Here is a 22,729-nt window from a genome sequence, read left to right on the forward strand (position 1 = left end):
ATTAAATCTCTGTTTACAGAGCACCTCTTTAATGCAATTCCCTTACAAGTTCAAATAAACAAAAAAAATGACAAACTTTAGGTGACATGCATGTCCAACCAAATGTCTGAGGGAGCTTTGATGAGGGACAACAACAAGCTGCAGTCAAATGGTCCTCAGTCCAACATTCATAGTACTGTGTCAACATTAATGACTGGAATCTTTTAAATAATTTAGCATAAAGTAGATCACAATGTATCAGTGGTAGAGTCCAGAAGAAAACAGCAGCATAAAATGTTGTCTTTACTCTGTATTTAAACTCAGGAAGACTCGCAGCAGTTGACTTGAGTCAGTTATGAGCAGGTAGGCTACATAAAGTATGTGCTTCACCAGGGTGACTTGAACTCTTTTATTAGTAAATTTAGACCTGAACCAACAGGGAGCTGTCTTGAATTCTTTCACTTTTTATTTTAAATGACTGGTTTATCAGTTACTGGAGTTTTCTCGTAAGATGTTATTATGACAGAGAATTATGACATCAGACTCTAATTTTGAAAAATGTCTAAGCAAAAAACAACAAGACCTCTACTCAACTTCACTTCAGAGGTAAATGTTGTAGGCCACTTTTTAACTCCACTACTATTGTTACTATTGTAACTGCTAAAAGTATTTTTTAAATCGTGTATGTCAATTTTCATGTTAAAAAAAAACATTTCATGGTTCCAGCTTCTGCTATACACTGTATGTATGAGGACTTGCTGTTTTCCCTTTAATTATATTAATTATTTTTAATTAATTAAATGTTTACCTTTTTTACTTCAGTACATTTCCCTGAAATCACATTTTTGTTTTTTAAGTTGATTTAACAGTAGACCTACATCAGTTTCACTGCTGCTAAAGTTCTTCTTACAGCTTTTTTTTGGGGGGTCATGTCTTCAGTCTTGTTCATGTGCCAGAGTCTTTGCATACGGCACAAAACCTGTCCTTATATAGTGCTAACAGGGGATTTATGATCAAGTGGGATTCATCACTGAGCACACCTTTTGATGGTTAAGAGCTTTTGGTGCATCTGGAGATGTCCTCTCTCTCATATTTTCTCTTATCAGAAAATTAAGAGACATGAGACATATTGCTCCGCAAGGCCCGATCTAAGCTTATGTGGTATAGATATTTTTCATTTCTAATAATTTAAAAGGGGTTGGATGGCTTATGAAGTATTCTCCTACTAGGACCATTATCTTTTCACAGGGTTGTCGATCCTGAAGCCTCCTCCGGTGAAGTGAGGTTTGCTGCTCAGCTGGGGGAGGGGCTCCAGCTGCTCCACCTGGGTCTTCATCCTCTGCTCACTGATGAGACACACAGAGCTCCAGCATATCAGAGAGGGAACGAAACTTTGTAAAATACACTGTGCATTTTGTACATATTAATGATCTTTAGTGATAAAATGTCTGGCTGAGGTTGCTTAGATGTAAAACAAAGATCAACCTCACCTGTGAAGCTTCTTCTGGCTGAGGTACTTCTTCTTGAAGTTTGCTAGCTCATTAGCTAACCTTTGATTCTCACTCTTGTACTCATTCATCTTTGAGTCGAGCATTCTCAGCTCGGCTATCAACGCCTGTGGATCAGAGAAAAAAACCTCAATTTGTCAGAGAACAGAGAGAAGCAAACAGGTATGTTTTACCAGACATCAGGTGCTGCATATATATATGGAAAACGGTAAATGGACTGTAGTTGTATAGCGCTTTTCTAGTCTTATTGACCACTCAAAGCGCTTTCATGCTACATTGTCACATTCACCCATTCACACACGCATTCACACACTGGTGGCCAAAGCTACCAAACTAGCAATTCAGGGTTCAGTATCTTGCCCAAGGATACCTAGACATGTTGCCCGGAGGAGCCGGGGATTAAAACACTGACCTTCCGATTAGAGGACAAACCGCTCTACCTCTGAGCCACAGTCGTGTGTTATTCAAAAAAGACACACGCACACGCACATGTACACACACACACACACACACACACACACACACACACACACACACACACAGATGAACTAACTAAAACAGTATTAACTCACAGGTCTTTATAGCAAAGTGTATCAAACAGCAAATGGACACAGAGCTGATAAAGTTTGTCTATTTTCCTGTTTTTAGGCGACTTGTTCTACATAATTGAAATCATTCCAGCACAATTCATGAGAAGGCGTCATCAGATCAGAAACATTCTGAGATTTACAATCTGTTGAAGGCCTCAATTGAGCAAAAATTTTAATAAAATGGTTTTTAAGTAAACACTGTCTGTTTTTATCGGGAGTAAGAATTTGGAAACACTGTCAAGTCTTTAAAGGACATAGAGGATTGTGAGGGACAGAGAAAGAGATGAGGAATACCACAATCTGATGAGGTCAAATAAAAAAGACAACATAAAGTGAAGAGATGTGCAGAGATATGCTATATGCTTTGACAAGCAAGAAGAGGATGCGTGAGATGACCTTGAGCTTTTTGGTTCTCTCTCTGATGGTCCACTGACACTGCTGGAGCTGCTCAGCTGCCTCTGGACCCGGCTGCCGGGCCAGGATGTGCTTCAGCTCCACATACAGCTTCTCCTTTTCCTTGATGGGGAAACAGATGGAAGGAACATTAAGGAGAAGAGCAAGAGGAAAAATAAGTTAGAGTACATGCTATCTATTGTCAATATGTGGGTTTCAATTAACCCTCAAATTGAACAAACTGAAATTGTGAACATAAAATACCCCTAATGGAAACATCAATTTCATTGACATTTTGAAAATATTGCTTTTTTGTGCCAATCTGTAATGGAAACCTGCCTTGTGTCACCAGATTATACATGTGAAGGGCAGTGCACTGCTGTATGTCAAACTGTCTTTCTTGATAGTGATGTCAAATCATGCCAGTCAGACATTGTTAGATGGGGGTAAAAACAGAGCATGTCCCATGGACAATGAAGCATCATCAGGTCATCACTGACATGAGTGACTACAGCACAGTATAACATGCAGTACATAACATAAAACATACTGCAGTTTAATAACATCAGAAACACAAGTTTCACTCTCATTCATTCTGTTACATGAGAAATAATTTTAATATAAATAAAGCATCAATACTGAGTTTACTGCATCCTTTCAGATTTTAATGTGTCAGGGGCATAGGATGTGTACCTGGCAACATCACTGACACGCTGTAGATGACTGTGATACAATACCACATACACTGAGCTACTGCCCCAGATACTCACAGCAACAATGTGTATCAATGCAGCGCTTAAAAGAGTTTCCAACAAATCCACTATTTCCTCCTGTGTGAGTAACATTTGCTAAAAACTACAGTGCCCAGCTGTTTAACCCTTTAAAACCTGAGAAAATTGGCTTCATTTCTTTCAAAACATGGGAAAAGGGCAATGAGCAACTTAGGAAACAATGACACAAAAATTTGCAAAAAAAGGCAAAAAGTACAAAAAAACCCCAAAACAAAACACAAAAATCATACAAAAAAGAAGAAAAAAGTTTTTAAAAGACAGAGAGAACAAACAAGGGGGCAACCTAAAAAATGTGCTTAATAATAATAATAATGCAAAATAATTTTAGACATATAACTATGATAGTCATGCAGTTTTGGGGGCATCTTTTTTAAAAATATTTTTTTAAAGCTATTACTTTTTTGTAATTTGCAGAACAGTTCCTGGCAAGTTGCTCATCGCCTTTTTCCCCCAGTGCTCAGTGTTAGAATCTCAGCAGTTGGCTGCTGCACTGCCAATAATTTCTTTACAAATTCAATACAGCGACATAGTCCAGTGACAGTGGTCATGATATATGAACCAGTCCTATCACTCCCTTACCATGATAAGACAAATTAATTCAAAGAGGTGCATACAGTGTGTGTGAGTGTGTGCAGTGCGAACACACTGAGGAATTAACCTGTAATAGGAGTTCCTGTTCTTCAAGTTCTTGGGTTTTGGCGATGAGGCGTTTCTGTAAGGATTGAATCTTCTGGATGAGCTCATATTTGCCAGGGTCACTGCCCTGCAGGGGACAATCAAAATGTCATTGACCTGATCTTTTCCTCTTTAAATCCTAAAATTAGTATGCTTGAAGTGTGTGAATTATCCTTCCGATAAACATGAAATTAGAAAGGTCATATCACTGTGAGACAGACAAAAACAAATAGACGCCTGGGTTGAATCTCGTCTGTACCACTCCAAATTGTAATACACATTTGTATGCTGATGATACTGTTTTATTCCCCACCAGTTCTTCTCTTAATCAGGCTGTGAGAAATCTACAGACTGCTTTTGATACATTTCAGATCTCTCTCATCGGACATAGGCTTGTTTAGGCTGAATAAACTAAATGTATGCTGTTCTCGATGTCACTGAGGAATATCATGCCTACTCCCCATATCCAAACCCTTAAGGGTTCTGCAGTTGAAATCTTAGAATGTTGCAAATATTTGTAACTTGGACTGGATACCAGACTCACTTGTAAGACTCATGTGGAACAACTATTGAGCAAACTGAAGGTCAAAGTTGGTAAAATAGTTCTCAAACATACAAAAGTGAGCAGCATTGTATGTTGTTAATTTCTAAGGCTCTACTGCAAAAAAAATGCCTAGTTACAGTTTTAATGGTCTCAGGATAGTTTGACATCAGCTGTCCTGTTCACACTGTACTTGGAAAAAAACAGTTTCAAATATGATGCTGCATACAAATGGAATGAGCTCCAAAAAATGTTAGATTCTCTTATTCCATTTGAACATTTTATAAAGTTGCACTTAAGCACTTGCAATCACACTTGTAATTGCTATTCTTTAGTATAAGAATGTATGTTGTGCTTCGATCTATGTTTAACCTGTATGTTATTTCCATCTCAATGAGGATTAAATAAATTAAAAATAAATAAATCCACAGAGACACTATTAAACAAATGCTTTACCTCCAGTCTCCTCCATCTGTGAATATTTATGGGCTTGAGCTGTTCCTCGAGGACGCTGTTCCTCGTCCTCTCTCTGAGCAGCTCTCTCTGCAGGTGGAACATCTCTCGCCTGCAACACAACTCAATGGTTGTTTATAAAGTTTTAACATATGTAATTTTTTTTTTGCCCCTACCGATAGGCAATAAGTCAGACATAGAAAACAGAGACATGAGGAAAGATGAACAACAACAGGCTTTTCACCCTTGGGCTGGTAATGTTACAATCATGATGCAAAATAAATTGCTTTTTCTTACTGAGATAAGAAAAAACAAAAAGCTATGTTCACACTGGGGGCCAAAGTGGACTTTCTAGATCTTCATCATTCTATAAAATGAAAAAAAAAAAATCAATCTGAAATTGCAAATGGGCACTGAGAACTGCCACAGGCAGAGACTCATGAAGCCCTTTGTCTCATTCACCTGCTGCCCATGCTGATTTGAACAAAGAAAAGTAAAGTCAATGAGTGAAAACATTTTTGGCAAAGTCTACACCAACATATATGTCTGTGGTAGGTCTAAAATTTTGTTGGTCTTGTGGGCCATGACCAATTAACATTGGTGTCTGATATTGGACTTGCATTGAGGACATAGTTTCATAGTGACAACAGGTCGACTGGAGTCCTAAAGTTAATTTCAAAAGCTTTATTATGGAAATGCTGGAGTTTAAATAGAAAAGAGCTCACTTTGGTTTAAAAGCAAGACGTTCAAAGAAAGTCATTCCTACCTCTGACTGGATCCCCCTCTGTATTGCTCTGTCTTTGAATCCTGCACTGCTGCTCTAAACACTGCACTTTGTGGTTCACCTCATTCTCTTTCCATGCTGTCCTCCTTCCCTACTCCAAATTCTTCTCTAGGAGAAATTCAAAGCTGACTGTCTCTGGTGACACTCTTGCTCAGTCATGTCCTCTCTGTGATACCTCAGGTCCTCTGTGTTGGGGACAGTCTTGTCCAGGATGCTCTTCTTGCGCTGCAGCCTCTTGACCTCCAGCTTGAGCAGGCGGATGTCATCCATGCGCTGGCTGTAGTGGAAGTCCCCCTTGCTCAGGATCGATTGCTGGATTCTAATCTTCTCGTAGAGCAGCGCACGCTCATCATTGCGGTGCAGCAGCTGTTTGCCCAGGCTGTCACGCTCTCTGATCACCTTCAGAGAAGTTTGGCAGAGAAATAATCAGATGAAAGTCTCTGTCTGTTTCTCTACTTTCTGTTGTCCACCTGCTTCTCTTTCCTTACCTGTTCCAGCTGTTTCCTCTGCTGGATCTGTTCAGCATCAGCGTCGGCTACAATCTTCTGCAGTTTTTGCTGTTCTGTTTTCTGACTGTCGACACGCTGCTTTGTTTCTTCCAGCTGGAACTTCATCAGCTGCAGCTCCCCCTGCAGCAGGACACACAGATAGAAGCACAACTACAGTATTAGGTAGAAAAGGTCCCGACAATGTTAAGGGACAGCAGCCCTAAAAAAGTGAAAACCATTCAGGTTTAATGGCTGTTTTTCGCTTAGAACTGGTTCCATGGCTCCCAGTACTTGAAATATATTTAATTTGCATGGGGGCAAATGAACACACACAGTTTTACCAAGGAATTTCCAGGACTTTTCCATGACTGTGAGGCAAATGTTCAAAACCATAAATTCTCTGAAATGATTATTAATATATCTCAAAGGTTCTTTTCATGACTATATAATATCTCTTTATAATATATATCATTTAAGAAAAATAATGAATGAATTAAGAACAGCACTAAAACTGAATATTTAAATATAACCTAGGGGTTGCTGGTTTCTTTGTGGATTAAAATAAGTCGTGTCGTCAGACTTGCGGCCACTCGGGTGAAGAGAGGGGTGGAGCTATCAACCGATCACCACGATGGTGGGGGAGGACGCTGGTCAGACCTGGCAGACCCAAACACATTGTGAGGGTCTGCTGGGAACGTCTGGCAGAGTCTCCCATCAAAAGGACCTTCAACTCCCGGCTCGGGAGTGCTTCGACCATGTCCCGGGGGAGGCGGGGGACATTGAGATCACACATTGACATTGAACCCCAGATTCAGGAGGAGCAATGCCGTTTTCGTCCTGGTCGTGGAACTGTAGACCAGCTCTGGACCCTTGGCAGGATCCTTGAGGGTGCATGGGAGTTTGCCCAACCAGTCTACATGAGCTTTGTGGACCTGGTGAAGGCATTTGACCGTGTGCTTCAGGGAGTCCTGTGGGGGGTACTCCGGGAATATGGGGTATCGGACCCCCTGATATGGGCCGTCCGTTCCTTGTACGACTGGTGCCAGAGCTTGGTCTGCATTGCTGGCAGTAAGTCGGACTCATTTCCAGTGAGGGTTGGATTTTGTCACCAATTCTGTTCATAATTTTTATGGACAGAATTTCTAGGCGCAGCCAGGGTGTTGAGGGGGTCCGGTTTGGTGACCTCAGGATTGGGTTTCTGCTTTTTGCAGATGATGTGGTCCTGTTGGCTTCATCAGGCTATGACCTCCAACTCTCACTGGATCGGTTCGCAGCCGAGTGTGAAGCGACTGGGATGAGAATCAGCACCTCCAAATCCAAGGCCATGGCTCTCAGCCGTAAAAGGGTGGAGTGCCCTCTCCAGATCGAAGATAAGATCCTGCCCCAAGTGGAGGAGTTTAAGTACCTTGTTCACGAGTGAGGGAAGGATGGAGCGAGAGATTGACAGGCGGATCGGTGCAGCATCTGCAATAATGCGGTCTCTGCACCGATCTGTCGTGGTGAAGAGGGAGCTGAGCCGAAAGGCAAAGCTCTCGATTTACCGGTCAATCTTCGTTCCTACCCTCACCTATGGTCACGAGCTTTGGGTAGTGACCAAAAGAACAAGATCGCGGGTACAAGCAGCCGAAATGAGCTTCCTCTGTAGGGTGGCTGGGCTCTTCCTTAGAGATAGGGTGAGAAGCTCAGTCATCCGGGAGTAGCTCGGCTTCGGCATCTAATTAGGATGCCTCCTGGATGCCTCCCTGGCGAGGTGTTCAGGGCACGTCCCACCGGTAGGAGGCCCCGGGGAAGATCCAGGACACGCTGAAGAGACTAGGTCTTTCAGCTGGCTGGGAAACGCCTCGGGATCCCCCGGGAAAAGCTGGACAAAGTGGCTGGGGAGAGGGAAGTCTGGGCTTCCCTGCTTAGGCTGCTGCCCCTGGGACCCCACTCCGGATAAGCAGAAGAAAATGGATGGATGGATGGATGGATGGAAATTTGCTATTTGCAAAATGTATAACTTATCCAGGTTTTTCATGACCAAACAAATCCTGACAAAGGCTAAATGTGCTACGAAATACAATTTAAAATAAAGATTTCTCAGTAAAATGCACCTCTTTGTTCAGTGGTGCAAGATAATAAAGCTAATACAGATAATATCAGCACATTAGAGCAGATAGAGTTTGCCTGCTAACAAAGACTGTATGTGAAATATGATACGATATAAATACGTGGATGAATGTATTTTTAATAACTAAAAAACAGCGAGTATTTTTTTTAATCCATGTCACTCATAACTGGACTGCAAACAGCATTAACTTTAGGCTGCAGCGCAACAAATTAGGAAGAAACAATTTCCACAATTAAAACATACAAAAAAACAAACAATGTAACTACTTACTTAAGGTAGAAGCAAAAATGTCAAGGAAAGATGATAAAATCAACAAAATCTGCAAGTTTATAAAATGGAACAGGTAGAACAGTCCGCTTCTGAAATGCCCCCACTGTAGTTTGATGCTGACGGAACAAAACCTGGCAGCAGGTGGACCGCAAAGAACTATGCCAGGTGGAATTGTCCTTCCAACAACACAACAGGATAATTCAGCAGGAGCAGCAACAGGATAATTCATCTAATTTTTCTCCTAATTTAAATGGATTATAACATGTAACTAATCTGTTGATGCTCTGGTTCAAGTGAAACCAAAGTTTTCCATGGATGTCAGTTTTTAGGCCACAACAAAGTTCAAAAATGTGGCCTGAAATGGTCACTAAGGCTTGTTGTTTTTAGCTAAGATGATTTCTGGAAAACTTGTGGCCCCTACTGGCTAGTTAAGGAGAGTGAGGTATATGAAGTATGAATCACTGCAACCACAAGAGGTCCTTGAGTACACAGACACATGTACACACAAATTACTTGGCTGATTGGTCCAGTAATTTGTGAGATTAGCTGCGAAGAGATGCAACACTTACACACACATGCACACACACATGCACAAGGAACGCAAAACCACATCCCATTATGAACCAGTGAGGCAGACTGCTGTACCTTGAGAGTCTCGTTATCCTTCTCTAAACGCTTGTTTTCCTGCTGATCCTTGGCAAGAGCCAGCTCCTTCCCGGTGATCTCATCTCTCAGTCGGGTGACATGGTTGTTCATGGTCTTTATCTTTCTCTTCATCTCTGCAATCTCTTCCTGAGGCAGCAAGTGGAAGGGGGAAAGGAAGTGTGGAAAAAAGGAAAAGTACGAGTACATATTATATACATATAGAATAAATGACTGCAACCAGTGTTCCAAAAATTCATAGTAACTGTATAAAGTTGCCCTGTCTGACAGCCAATGAATTAAATTAAATTACTTAAAAAATGCTCATTTTGTATAATTACATTAATCAGAATGAGGCATGAGTTTTGGAAAGGGGTTGTGCACATTTGCGCATTTCAATACAGCAATTAGTTGACTGAGAGTTGTTTTTGGTCAAAGTGCTTGTAATTCACATTTAACTGTTAAACAGATGATACAGCAGGCAAGCGGTAGATAGTGAGCGTGCGGCATTCACCTTTATCTGTGTTCTCCACAGACACCAAACACCATCTGAGGGTAGGCCCCGCTGGACACAAATTAGAGACCCGCTGCCTCTTTTACATGAACCAGCCTTGGCCAAAAATATATGTAGCAAACTGTTTCACTTGTATGACCATGTGTGACCGTTCTTCCGAATGAGCCCACAATGACTTCTGCAGCAACGGTGAATTATACACCTGGTAAAGCATGCAGTGACTATGATGTAATCAAAGACAAAAAGGCAGGCCAGTTGCCTGATGGGTAATAGAGGCCATTGGTGGACAGCAGGAACACAATGTACACACACAGACACACACATTGATGGCAATTGAGGCGCCATGCAAGGCTCTGTCTTGCCACCAGGATCAACTTTGTGTCAGTGTCTTGCCAAAGGACACTTTGACTTGAGGAAAGAAGGATCCAGGGATGAGACCACAAATTCTGTGATCAGTGGACGACCTCATCCACTTCCTGTGACCAGCTGCGCAGTCATACCTGAGCCTCAATGAGGTTCTTGCTGTAAAGGTTCCTTTCAGCCACGACAGACTCCAGCAGGTTCTCCTGCTGTTTAAGCTTACACTCTGCCTCAGTGACCTTCTTCCTCCAGTCGAAGATCTCCCCCTCTTTTACTTCAACGTCACTCATTTTTTGTTGCACCTGTTGAAAAGAGGAAAGTTCCCATTAGACACACCAAGGATGATGGCAGGTTTTCTAAATGTGAGATGATAAGTGACTTGAAATCCTCTGTAGTGACATTAAGTCCAGTAATTGTCAGGAGTCATCACTTTTTAGTTTTGTTTCTTTGGGGCCAATTAGACCATCTCCACATGTCACATCAACATCTAAGTTAGAGCAGCACTTATCCCTTTTTCATCTCGATTCTCTCTCTTGTTTCTTTTTTTCTAACTTGAAATTGCATGTGGATGTTAACATTTTATCGATTTTCAGATATGAATACTAGTACATGCAATAAACATGAAGAAATAAATAAAATAAAATAAAATAAAATATAGTAAAATAAAATAAATCCAAACAATGACATGCAACAAGCTGTCCCTTGTACTCAACCTGCCTTCTGCATGAGGCTGCTGGTCTCATTGATGTAGCGGTCTCGTTCTTTCTCCAGCTGTTGGATGATCTTGCGCTGCTTCTGGGCCTCCTGGCGGTAGCCGCTGATCTCGTGTTCCAAGGTCTTCTTGTCCTGCTCAAGGAGCTTCACCAGGTTCTGCTGTTTCTCTGTTGACAGCGCAGCTTTGACCATGTTCTATTCAATAGGCCATACACACAGATACAGGAACATGAACAGAAACACAAATAACAGGATAAAAAACCCCTGGGTCACTTCCACATGTCCACAGGTTACTGCTGTTCTCCACTGTCCATCAAAAACAATTTAATGACTAAAAATGCCAGTATACAGTCTACCCTGCACCATAACACAAACATGTGAGCCCCCCCATGTAACCCTGAGTGGGCCCTTTCCTGCAGCACAGAGCAGGCGAATTCCTCTGTGGTAAGTACCGACTCTGATAACGCTTCATGTCATGATGAGCATCCTTTGTGATCCTTTATGTAGAATTTTTAAAATTGTTACCATAATACTAGTTGACAGGCTGGGGCTGGGCCCATTTGGGCCCCCCCGCCTCAGGGGTATACGTTACAGGCCAGAGTTATCATGCAACTTTCTCTGTTTGCAGAAGCTAAGGCAGACCACAACACCTACCTTATTTAGAGTGTCTCTCTCTCGGATGAGCTCCTCTATAGCTTTCCTGTCAGTTTCAACTTGCTTTTGGGAAGATTCAAGATCTGTGGAGGGAGAAAGATGGACACAGTGTGTGCTGATGTTCAAAGCAAATAGTGTTGCATATTTTCTGTTAACTGGTTCTCTTTCTTGGGTCTAAGTCTAAATAAAATATTACATAGCAAATGAGAAAACAGTTTTAAAAAATGATTGTCGGACAGAATATAGAAGAGAAGTTGTGACAAGAAGATGTCAAGCACTATCTAAGGCTAGAGAGGGGGAGTGAGGCACTGTAAATACAAGAAAAAGAAAAAGAGAGAGCTGAGAGAAGAGACAAACAAACACGAAAATAATAGGGGACACATCCCTGTTGTTTGAAACAGTTAGTCCTGGTTTTCCTCGTATTTGTCACATTGACATGTTGACCACCTTCTGCCAGCTCCTTGACTCTAACCATCACCCCTGTGACCTCAGTGACCTCTGTTTATGTAACAGTGCATTTTTAGCCCTTCACTCCAACTTACACTCGAATGATCATATTTAAATCAATGGCTCCAAAACATTTTCCTTCATTAATGAGCAAACTGAGTGAAATGTACAGACATAGGCCTGATGAATATCATTTTGAAAAGTTACTTACACTATAAATCCTAAAGGCTTCTGTACCCCCCAGAAAGCTTTGGTGACCCCTTGAGGGGGTCAGGATGCCCAGGTTGGGAACCAGTGATTTAGAGAGAGAAGATTTTCTGCAAATGCTAATTCAGCTCAATTAGCAAACTTTCCCCTGAGATTCAAATTATAATACCGATACTATAAAAATACTAATTGGCTCTGTTATATTAATTTACTGAGTACTTTCTATTTGTTGTCTCTGTCCAAGCATCTTGCTTTCCATGTCACACACACATGTCACACATGAATATATGTTTTGTATTGAAGTGTGCATATGCATGCATATCCATATGCGCATGCATTAATGCGTATGCATGCATATGTGGGTTACCTTTTTGCCACACTTTTGTGTATTTAGATTGTGCTTGTATGTGGACACACATTTTTTATATGCTCATATTGTACTTTTATTACTTAGGATGAATTTTGAGGTTTCATCATCTCATGTTGGACATCAGAATCCTTTTAACTCTTTGAAACCTGAGCTTGATTGGCTTGATTTCTTTCCAAAACATGAGAAGAATGCAGTTAGAAACTTTATTTCCTTAATTTTAAAAAATTGTACAAGAAAATTACCTAACAATAACAGAAATAACAAAAAAAAAAAGAAAAAAGGTGGATGAAACAAGGATGTGTCCTGAAAAAGTGCATTAATATTAGAAATAATTTTGTAAAATAATTTTCAATATATGATTATGATAGATATAAATATAGGATTTTTTGGAATTTTTCCTCTAGCTGTATAAATGAAATAATTGCAGAATATGAAGGTTTGAAAACTTGTGAAGACTTCTGAACGCAACACAAAAGAGCTGTTTGAGAGTGGTGAGCTGACAGGGAAAAGACAGGGCACCGCTGAGGGAGAGGAGGACTGAGGGACATAGACAGGATGATGGTTCAACTCTCCATGTGCATGTGTGTGTCTATGATAAAACATGGCAAGCTCCCGTACCTTTCTCCAGACCAGCGATCTGAGCTTTCAGTGTCTCCCTCTGCACGTCCACGTCAGCTTTCTGATCCTCCATCTGGTGGAATTTTTTCTGAATGGCTTCTCTCATCTTTATTTGTTTGGCAATCTCCTGTCGCATCTGATTCACCTCCTCTTCTCTCATCTGACGGTGGCAGGGAGGGAAGAGGTGTATGAAGCATTACAGACATTTATACATCCAAAGACCACATCTAACATTAGATTCAATTAGATAGGATTAGATTAGATAGATCTTTATTTCAAGCATGTAAAAAAGAAATCAGACAACAAATAAGAATAAATGAAAATGTGCAAAAAAAAAAACCCATCATCAGATGCCCACATATTCAGTAAACAAACATAAATACTTCTTGTCCGAAAAGGAGCGGGAGGAAGTAAATACTTATATACTTACATATATACATAAATACATACTCATATATGAACGCATACATTCATATACACGTATACTGTACATATATATACACACCCACATGCATGTATACACACATACACCTACATACACTCACATATATACACACCTAAATGCACACATATACACTGTACACACCTTGATCAAAACAAACAGGAATTAACACAAAAAAGAAGAACAAATCAATCTATATAAATACAAACACACATCACAGGACAAAGAATGACATCAAGAGAGAAAAACAGTTGCTCTAACAAAAGCAGCAGACCTGTCTTGTATCACTTCTTACTTCCCGTTTCCCTCTCGGTCCTACCAGCTCATATCCCTTCAATATATTATTTTTAAAGACATGTTTAAACTCATTAAATGATTTACATGTTTTCAGTTCCACACTACAGCTGTCCCATTAATTAACCCCTTTTACTGTAATATAATGATATTTCATGCTAGTCCTCACCAACTGTTTCTTGAACATTTAAGTTCCTCTCAGATCATGTGAATTTACCTTGATTTGAAACAACTTTTGGATATTATAAGAAAAGAGATGATTGTTAGCTCTGAACATGATTTTAATTATTTTTTAAGTCAACCAGATCCTTAAATTTAAGTGCTTTTAATTTGATAAAAAGTGGATTTATTGATTCTCTGTAAGAGGCATTGTTTACAATTCTTATGGCTCTTTTTGGAAGGATCCAAACTGGATTTGTGGTTGTCTTATATGTGTGTTCCCACACTTCCATCCAGTAAGTCATATATGGAAGTACAAAGGAACAGTACAGAATGTATAATGAAGTCTGTTTCAGGAGATCTTTGACGTTATATAATATTGCAATTGATTCGATATTTTGGCCTTGATGTATTTTACACGTGGTTTCAAGCATAGTTTATCGTCTATTATTACTCCAAGAAATTTGATTTCAGACACTCTTTCAATTTCCAATTCATTTATCATGAGTTTTTTGTTTGGGTCAGTCAAGCAGTTCCCAAAAATTATAAATTTGGTTTTATTTAAATTCAGTGTTAGTCTGGTAGAATCAAACCAACTCTTTAGCATTTTCAATATTCTTTCCACTGTATCCAAAAGTTGTTCCAAGGCCTAACCACAACAAATGAAATTTGTGTCATCTGCAAATAATATTGTCTTTAGCACTGTGGAGACTTCACATATATAATTTATGTACATAATAAACAACAGTGGCCCCAAAACCGAACCCTGGGTAACCCCACAGGTGATCTGTAGCATATCAGATTTGAAGCTATTGATCTGTACATACTGTTCCCTCTTTTCCAAGTAACTACTCAACCAAGAGAGTGCTACCTCTCTAAATCCCAGTCTTTGCAATTTTTTAAACAATAGTTGATGGTCTACAGTGTCAAAAGCTTTCTTAAGGTCTAGGAACACTCCTGCTGCATATTCCCTATTTTCTATTGCTGCTATTTCTGCCACAAACTCCATGAGTGCAAACGAGGTTGTTATACCAGCTCTGAACCCACATTGTTCTGCACACATTGAATTACTTTTAGTGAGGAATTCATTTAGTCTTTTATAGAATTTTTTTCCAGTATTTTAGAGAATTGTGGTAGTAGGGAAACTGGTCTATAATTTGAAATGACATGTTTGAGATGACCAGTTGTATCTGGTGACAGACATGTCTATCTGACCCGTAATCAAGTTTGAGTGAAAGTTTTATTGCCTTCAGTGTAGATCTTCCAGATGATGTCATCACTGATATTTGTCCAGATCATTAAGCTCTCTGAAGATCAGCACCTTTTCCTCCTCTGGTGATCCTTCCAGTTTTATGAATACCTTGCAGTTCAGTGTCCACATTCATTGGATCTTGTTTTGTTTCATCAAGAAGCATGTCTATCTTGCAATATCAGCATTTTTCTTTGTCAAATGTTCATTAACAAACACACTGATTCTCTTCAGTTTCCGCCCTTGTCTGAGTGGTGCTATTGTTTTTCTTCCTGTTCACGAAGTTTTCGTCTTGTTTTTCTCCGGGGAGAGGATGACATGCTTCAGTGTCGCTGCTGTCCACAGCTACGCCTTTGCTGTTGAAAAAAGCTATCACCTGTTGTTCCAGGGAGTTTAAATCAGAGTCAGTATGCTCTCCACTCTCTGCCACCGCTGCCCTGGTGTAAGACCGGGGTCTGGTCTCCAGCCCACTGACAATTAGGTCATTCATACTAGAGTATTGCTCCAGGTCTGCTACGCACCCCTCCAACAGAGCCATCTTTTTGTCCTTTTCTGCATTAAGCTTTTTTTTACTTCTTTAATCTCTCCCATTAGGTCCAGGATCAGTCTCTGCTGTCTAGAGATGTTTGTGATCTCTTCCGACATAAAGTTAAGTGACTTTTTTATGTCCCTTGAACAAGGCTTTCTTGGAGACATTAGGATTTTGTCACACTGAACATTCTGAATAATTACTTCAATTCTCAGGCCACCATAATGTTTAATGATAATGATGACCTAACTGATGATTAGTTCATTTAAAGAAGTATTTCATCAATATGAAGAGGGTCCTGCATAAATATAGGCATTGTCTGCAGTGGAAAGACACGAATACTTTTGAAATTGGTGCAACATCACCAGACAAAACAGAGGAAAGGGTGCTTTTGCTCAAGAGGCGGAAAACATACAACTAACAGAATGCACTGCATCACACTGGAACAATAAATGCTCCAGCTGTTAGGTGAGCAACAGCCCAAGGGCCAGCAAAAGGCTTCACCGTGGGGGGAGGAAGGATATCTATATCTGTGTGTGTGTGTGTGTGTGTGTGTGTGTGTGTGTGTGTGTGTGTGTGTCTGCATGCATGTACCTTGAGCTCATTTGAGTTCTGCTGATTTTCCAGGGCCAGATGTTCTTTGGCTGAAGAGAGCTGCTCACACTCCTGCTGCAGCTTGTTGTTCTTCACCTGCATCTGCTCCAGCTCTCTGGTGGATCTCTCATTCAAGATCTGCAGGACACAAACAGCGTGTCATCAGCCACATCATTTCATCCACAACGGTTTGTTATGGTAAATGAATAATAAAAGGTGCACAAGGATGCAATAAGATTAACAGTGTTTTTCAATGCACATGGATTTACAGTATAAACAAGTTTCCCAATGTGCCCTTAGTTTGGTTGGAAACATTTTGGTATGTAGGTTCATTTAACCGCATTTGACCTACACTTTGGCATACGTTTCTTTTTATATTATGCTTGTTGAAAAATCAAAATCAAAACTACAAGCAGTGCACAGGAGGTTGCTAAAACCCTTTGAAACTTGAGCAAATTGGCTTGATTAATTTAAGGCAATAAACAACTTGTTAAGAAATGTCCCTCAAATTGAAAGAAATAAATAAAAGGTCACAATAGACAGACCTGAAAATTAGTTTTACAGAAATGGAGGGAAAATTATCCAAAACAATAAGGAAAAATGTTTAGAAAACTATACTTACAATTGTTATAATTAAATATTTTAATTTATGGCTTGTTAAGCTACTTGTTGCCTCGTCCCTGGGTTTTTCTTTTGTTTGTTTTTTTTTGTTTGTTTTTTTATCAAACCAATTTTTCTAAGTTTCAAAGGGTTCAGTTGCTATAGCCTACACAGTCTCCAGATCTCAATCCAACTATACTGTCATTTTCATATGTGATGATAAATAAATGATGATAAATTGTAGCAGTTGGTTTCCTAATACAATATGCATCCGGTCCCGCTGCTCACCTTTAGCTCTTTGAGCTGCTGCTCCAGCCTCTGCTGCTCCTCTTTGGCTCTTTGGCCCTGCATATTCAGAGCTTTTATTTCCCCCATCTTTGCCTCAATGTCGCCGTGCAGCTGCTTCACCTCCTTATCCAGCTTCTCCTTCAACCTCATCTCCCTGGAAATCTCATTCTGTTGGACCTGGAGCTCCTGCTGGAGCTGGATTTAGATGCACAGAGCAGCAGCAAGTTAGTATTAGAAGTGGATTTAGTAAAGTAATTTGTATTGCTCGCTGTTGTGACTTTCAGAAAAATTCAAATATTCCAATACAGTCACTTGCATGGATGCAAATAATATTCCTTATGTGTATCTAGTTGATAAGTAAATGTCCAAAACAATGAAGAATCTTTGGGTGATGTTCCTGTTTATTGCAGAGTTATGAAATAGACCGAATTAATAACCTGGTAGAGTTACACTAAAATCATAAGTTCCTGCACCTGTGCTCACGCTGATTTCCCCACCACAGTAACTGTCACATACTTAACGGCACCTTTAATCCAGGTTGAACAACATTGTTCCTGTAAACAGTGTTAAACGGCATGCAGCAGGCTTTGAGGGATGTTTTTTCTCATGTGGTTGGTGTGTCAGAGGTATACCCAATCAGCAGCAACTTGCACATAAAACAAATTCTAGTAAATCTTTACTTAGGCTACTTCACATACTTTTTTTTTTACTCCACACTTGCTTTGGCAGTGTAGATATATCTTTTCCAAAGCCAATGAAGCTCCTTTAAATTAAACTGAATAAACTCCATCACAGGGCGGGCTTTTGGCATAGGTGATATAGGCGTTCGCCTAGGGCGCCATCTGCTGGAGGGGCGCCGCCAGTCCCCCTTGGCCTCGAGGGAAAATAATAATAAAATAATAATTTTCTATGCCCACTGGCGCCCTCACTTAGTGTTTTCTGTCTAGAAAAAAATATATTCATTAACATTACAAATAAATAAACAGTGACATGTTCCTAAATTATGTGTGAGCACGTGATGTGTCGTTATTGGGTGCGGAGGTGCGGGTTAGAGCCGGCCCTGCTCCATCATATCAAAAGGCAGTGTGCCAGCTTAACACTGCTGGTAATTCAATGCACCACTTAATAACAACAATACATTATAGACTATAGATAGATAGATAGATAGATAGATAGATAGATAGATATACACACTCACACTACCATCTAGTGGTCAAAAATATTATAGGCTGCACATACAATATCTATACAACTATGCAAAATAGATCATAGAAACACAAGCACATCACAGGTCAGCCTGCTGTCTTGTGAGAAGTATTTACCTGAGAAATGTTCTCGAAGGCTCTGTCTTGTTGGGCTTCAATCTCCTGCAGGGTGGCCGTGGCCTTGTTCAGCTGTTCTCTCAGAGCCTCCACAGCTGTCTGCAGCTCATCCCTCTCCTTAGTCAACTCCTCGTTTGCTTTTAGTAATTCACTGAAACAGCAGATGACGGTTGGTTCCATCCACTTTAAGTACAGTATTTACAAAATAAATGATTCAGTGCACAGAGACAAGGATACATGCCTCACCTTTGTGCTGTGTCCATGGATGAGCCAGTCTGCTGTTCAGACATTTTTATCAGGTTGGCGACTTCTTCTTTTAAATTCCTGATGGTGTCTTTGTCCCTGCGTTCTTTATCATGAGCAGCATCAACCATTTTCCAGGCTTTGTCCAGCTCCTGAAATGTCAGCATAGATCAGTTTTTAGAAAGAAACACAATCAAACACCACATAAGCCATTAATTTGGATTACTGAGCTTTTATTTTACACAATTCCAAGTGTAATATTGTGACGGAGGATTAGGGCCATGTTAAAGGGAAAATGTTTTTAGATTTTAAGAATGAAGTTATAATATTACGAGAATTATGTAATTTCAAGGGAAAAAATGGTAACATTATGAGGAAAAAAACTAAATTTATGAGAATAAAGTCAAAATATGAGATTAAACTAGTAAATTTACAAAAAAAGTGATATTACATTTGTAAAAGAATACATTTGTGATAAAAATGTAATATTATGAAATTAAACTCAGAAATTTACTAGAAAAAGAAGCTGTAGTATTATAATATTGAAATCATACATTAATGAGAAAAAAGAATATGATATTAAAGTCGTAGTTTCATGAAAGATAAATACACAGATTAAACCTGAGAGTTGGGTAGTATGGTGAGTCCTCCATCCATAATTTAATAATGAGTTTGATCGCATAACATTATGACTTTTTTCACATAAATTTACTTTTTTCTCATAATATTATGACTTAATTATTGAAATCTAAGAACTTGTTTTTATTTAATATGGCCATAATTCTCCATCATATAATGAAGTCAAATCAGGGTCATAAACAAATGCATGAATAAGACAACTGCACCATACTATAGCCCCTCATGTCCTGCTAATTTACCCTTTTTAGTGAAGTGATTGTCGTTTCGTCCTCCTGGGACAGTTTGAGGGCAGCAGCAACTTTAGTTGATGTGGACACAACCTCTGCATTCAGCTCCCTACACTTGGACATAAGTCTCTTCTCATTCTCTCTGGACTTCTTCAGAGCTCGGATCAGCTTTTCGTACTCCACGCGGACCTTGTCCATACTCTTGTCCCCCAGCAGCTCACTGAGGACCATGTGGAATTCCTCCAAGGACTCAAACATTTCCTCACCTTCTGGACCTGTCTCCTGGAAAGACAGCAGAGCAAAATGTGTGAGGACTGGTTTTAATTCTGTCTTTGTTTTAACTTACAGAAGGTTAAGTTAACCCCTTGAAACCTGGGAAAACTGGCTTGATTCCTCTTAAAAACATGGAAAGAAGGCAATGAGCAAGTTAAGATATCACCTGAAAATTAGCACACAAAACAACTTAACACCCCTAAAACAAACAACAATGACAAAATGGCAAAGTAAAAAAAAAACAAATAAAAAAACCTCCTAAAACAAACAACAACAACAACAAAATGGCAAAGTAAAAAAAATAAAAATAAAAAAACAAACAAAAAACACTAGGAAATGACATGGGGGAAAAACTGCTTAAAATTATAATAACTCTGTAAAGTCATTTTTAATATATATAATTCTGAAATAAATAGTTCTCTGGACATTTTTGCTTACATTTTGAACAAAAAGATTTTCTAAATCTACCAATTTCCTGCAATTTTCTGTACATTTCTTGCCAAATTGCTCAGGGTTCAAAGGTTTACTCATATTTACTTTGTTAATATTTACTTTACTTAATTCTTGATTTACTCTATACTTGAGAAATTGTTTTGCATGCAGCACTAGAAAAGTGATGTCGGTCCAGGTTTCAAAAGGGTTAACACAGAGAGCAGGGGACTGACAATAGCTAGCATGCTAATAGTTTACTTTGCACGCGCTCTAATAGACATCAGATAAACTTTAGCCATATTTTGTTGACAATAGTTGCTACAGTTTAGCGAGCGTTACGTCAAATGTTATTTTGTAGTGTGTTTTGTTTCCTTACTTGTATATTTTTTATTTTACTTTAACACGTTCGAAAACAAAATCATCTAAATGTAATCTATTATCCTCAGCCACCGTTTACGTTAAGTTGCCTTATGAACCTTCTGAAGTAAACCCTTTGACAGAGCACTTACCTCCATCACAAGAATCGAAAAGTCTCTAATGTGATTCACTGCAGCTGCTGTTAGTGTTGAAGAACTGTTGACGTCGGTCGCTCAGCAACTGCTGGTCTCGCGAGAGTCGGAGCCGCTGGTCTGCGAGATTTGAGATTGATCTTTCTATGTGATGGATGTATTAAAAGAGATCTACATTGTCAACAACATGCACTGTTACATAAAAGTAATCTATGACATGGAATGGAACCCAGTCTCTCAAAGTCCTTCTACCGAAAATGTTCACCAAAAAAATAATCGTTTCTTTTATTCTTTTGAAACCAGGTAATTTAAAGATAAAGTGATGTTTTCAAGAGCACAGGGGTTCACAAATGCTTTGGTCTAATTGGTACAAGAAATATATATTTTAGGGAGGATTGAAAAAATTGATATCTAAACATATCAACAAAATACTAAAATAACAGAAATAGCTGTGCAACATTATGTATTAAAGAGTTAGAATACATACAGAAGAGTGTTTGCTTAAGCACAACCATTGACCTCATGGTCTTATCTTGACTCGCCTGAAACACATGATAAACTGATGGATTTTTCAAATCTATTTCACACACCATGTCATTTCCCTTTGGAGTTTTAGATGTTCCACAGAGAGGCAGCGTGATGACACACAAACTAGCTATCTCACTAACGTTTTCACACAATTTCATGCCACAGAGTGTCTAAATAGTAGACCTGTGATTGATGACTGTGTGCTTGCTCAGAGCTCTAATTGTGATGAGGTAGCTCATGTGACATGAGTTAGAATGTAATATGTAAAGTTTCTGATCCTCTCCATCCAGTTGGTCAGCTGACTTTGCAGACAACAGTAGCTAATCCCATTATGCAACACTGTTGTAGTTTACCTGCAACACAATGTTTAATCTCCACATGAAATGTCACAGCTTTATACACAACTAAAAAAACACATTTTAACTCATGTTCATTCCACCCTCTGCTGTTAAATATTTTTTTCTGTCTTGTCTGCAGGAAATTACATCACTAATATGTTTTTTGGAGAAGCTATTACAAAAGGCCACAGTTTCTCAAAATTCCAGTGAGAATATTTTAGTGAAAGATGACCAGCCCTGTATGTTTGGCAGTTAAATAGTTACACTCTTTTTTTTTGGTAACTCTTTGAAAGCAAACTGTACAGTTCCAAAAACATAATACATACTATGTAAACTTTACTTTTCATTATTACTATTATAACTTCATCATTTTATTTAATCATTTGTGTATTCACTGATTTACTTATATTTATTCATATGTATATACATATATACATATATATGTATATACATATTTTTATTCAGGTGTGTGCTTGTATGTGTGTGCTTGTGCTTGCGTGTGTCGGGGGTGGGTGGGTGGAGGTCTGATTGATCGATACGCTTGATTGATATTGCTAGTGGTTCTGGGAAGCTCCGTTATGAGCAGCTGAGCTGTGAGCTGAATGCTGTTGTCGGCATGCTAACATACTCAGAATGACGAGGCACAGAACACACCGAATATCACAAACAGCTGAGGCTGCTGGGACCATCACCAGTGTTGTTGTTGGTTGTTTTTTTTTCCTTAATATTAGACAGAATTGTCAAGTTGTTAAAATCCATCCTCAGTCCATCTTCAGTCTGACAGTCTTGAACTACAGTATGTCTGTGAAGGAGGGGATTCATAATCGTTAGTTTTACAAGCTTTCTCACATTTACATTATTCTTAAACATCATATATCACACATCAAATTTGCGGATCATAATGTTGTATTTTAAATATCTGTATTTTTTTGGTTTGAATTTTTCCTACCTTCCA

The 22,729-nt window shown here is 39.3% G+C and overlaps 1 protein-coding gene across 1 annotated transcript; it reads right to left on the minus strand.

Moving 5' to 3' along the window:
• Positions 1-58: 58 nt before the first annotated feature.
• On the minus strand, positions 59-21,010 carry cfap58 (cilia and flagella associated protein 58). Its single transcript, XM_042499855.2, has 18 exons — positions 20,909-21,010; positions 19,707-19,976; positions 18,832-18,980; positions 18,586-18,736; positions 17,264-17,458; positions 16,376-16,513; positions 13,109-13,268; positions 11,467-11,549; positions 10,816-11,007; positions 10,239-10,400; positions 9,228-9,374; positions 6,203-6,343; positions 5,890-6,113; positions 4,934-5,042; positions 3,920-4,024; positions 2,474-2,593; positions 1,470-1,594; positions 59-1,325 (listed from the first exon to the last, which is right to left on the minus strand). The coding sequence occupies exons 1-18, from the start codon at positions 20,912-20,914 to the stop codon at positions 1,214-1,216; spliced, it is 2,589 nt and encodes an 862-aa protein (XP_042355789.2). The 5' UTR covers positions 20,915-21,010; the 3' UTR covers positions 59-1,213.
• Between the last annotated feature and the right edge of the window lie 1,719 nt (positions 21,011-22,729).

This window comes from Plectropomus leopardus, chromosome 15 (genome assembly GCF_026936395.1).
Source record: "Plectropomus leopardus strain MGB_pleo_1.0 chromosome 15, ASM2693639v1, whole genome shotgun sequence".
In the NCBI taxonomy this organism is placed as follows: Eukaryota; Metazoa; Chordata; class Actinopteri; order Perciformes; family Serranidae; genus Plectropomus; species Plectropomus leopardus.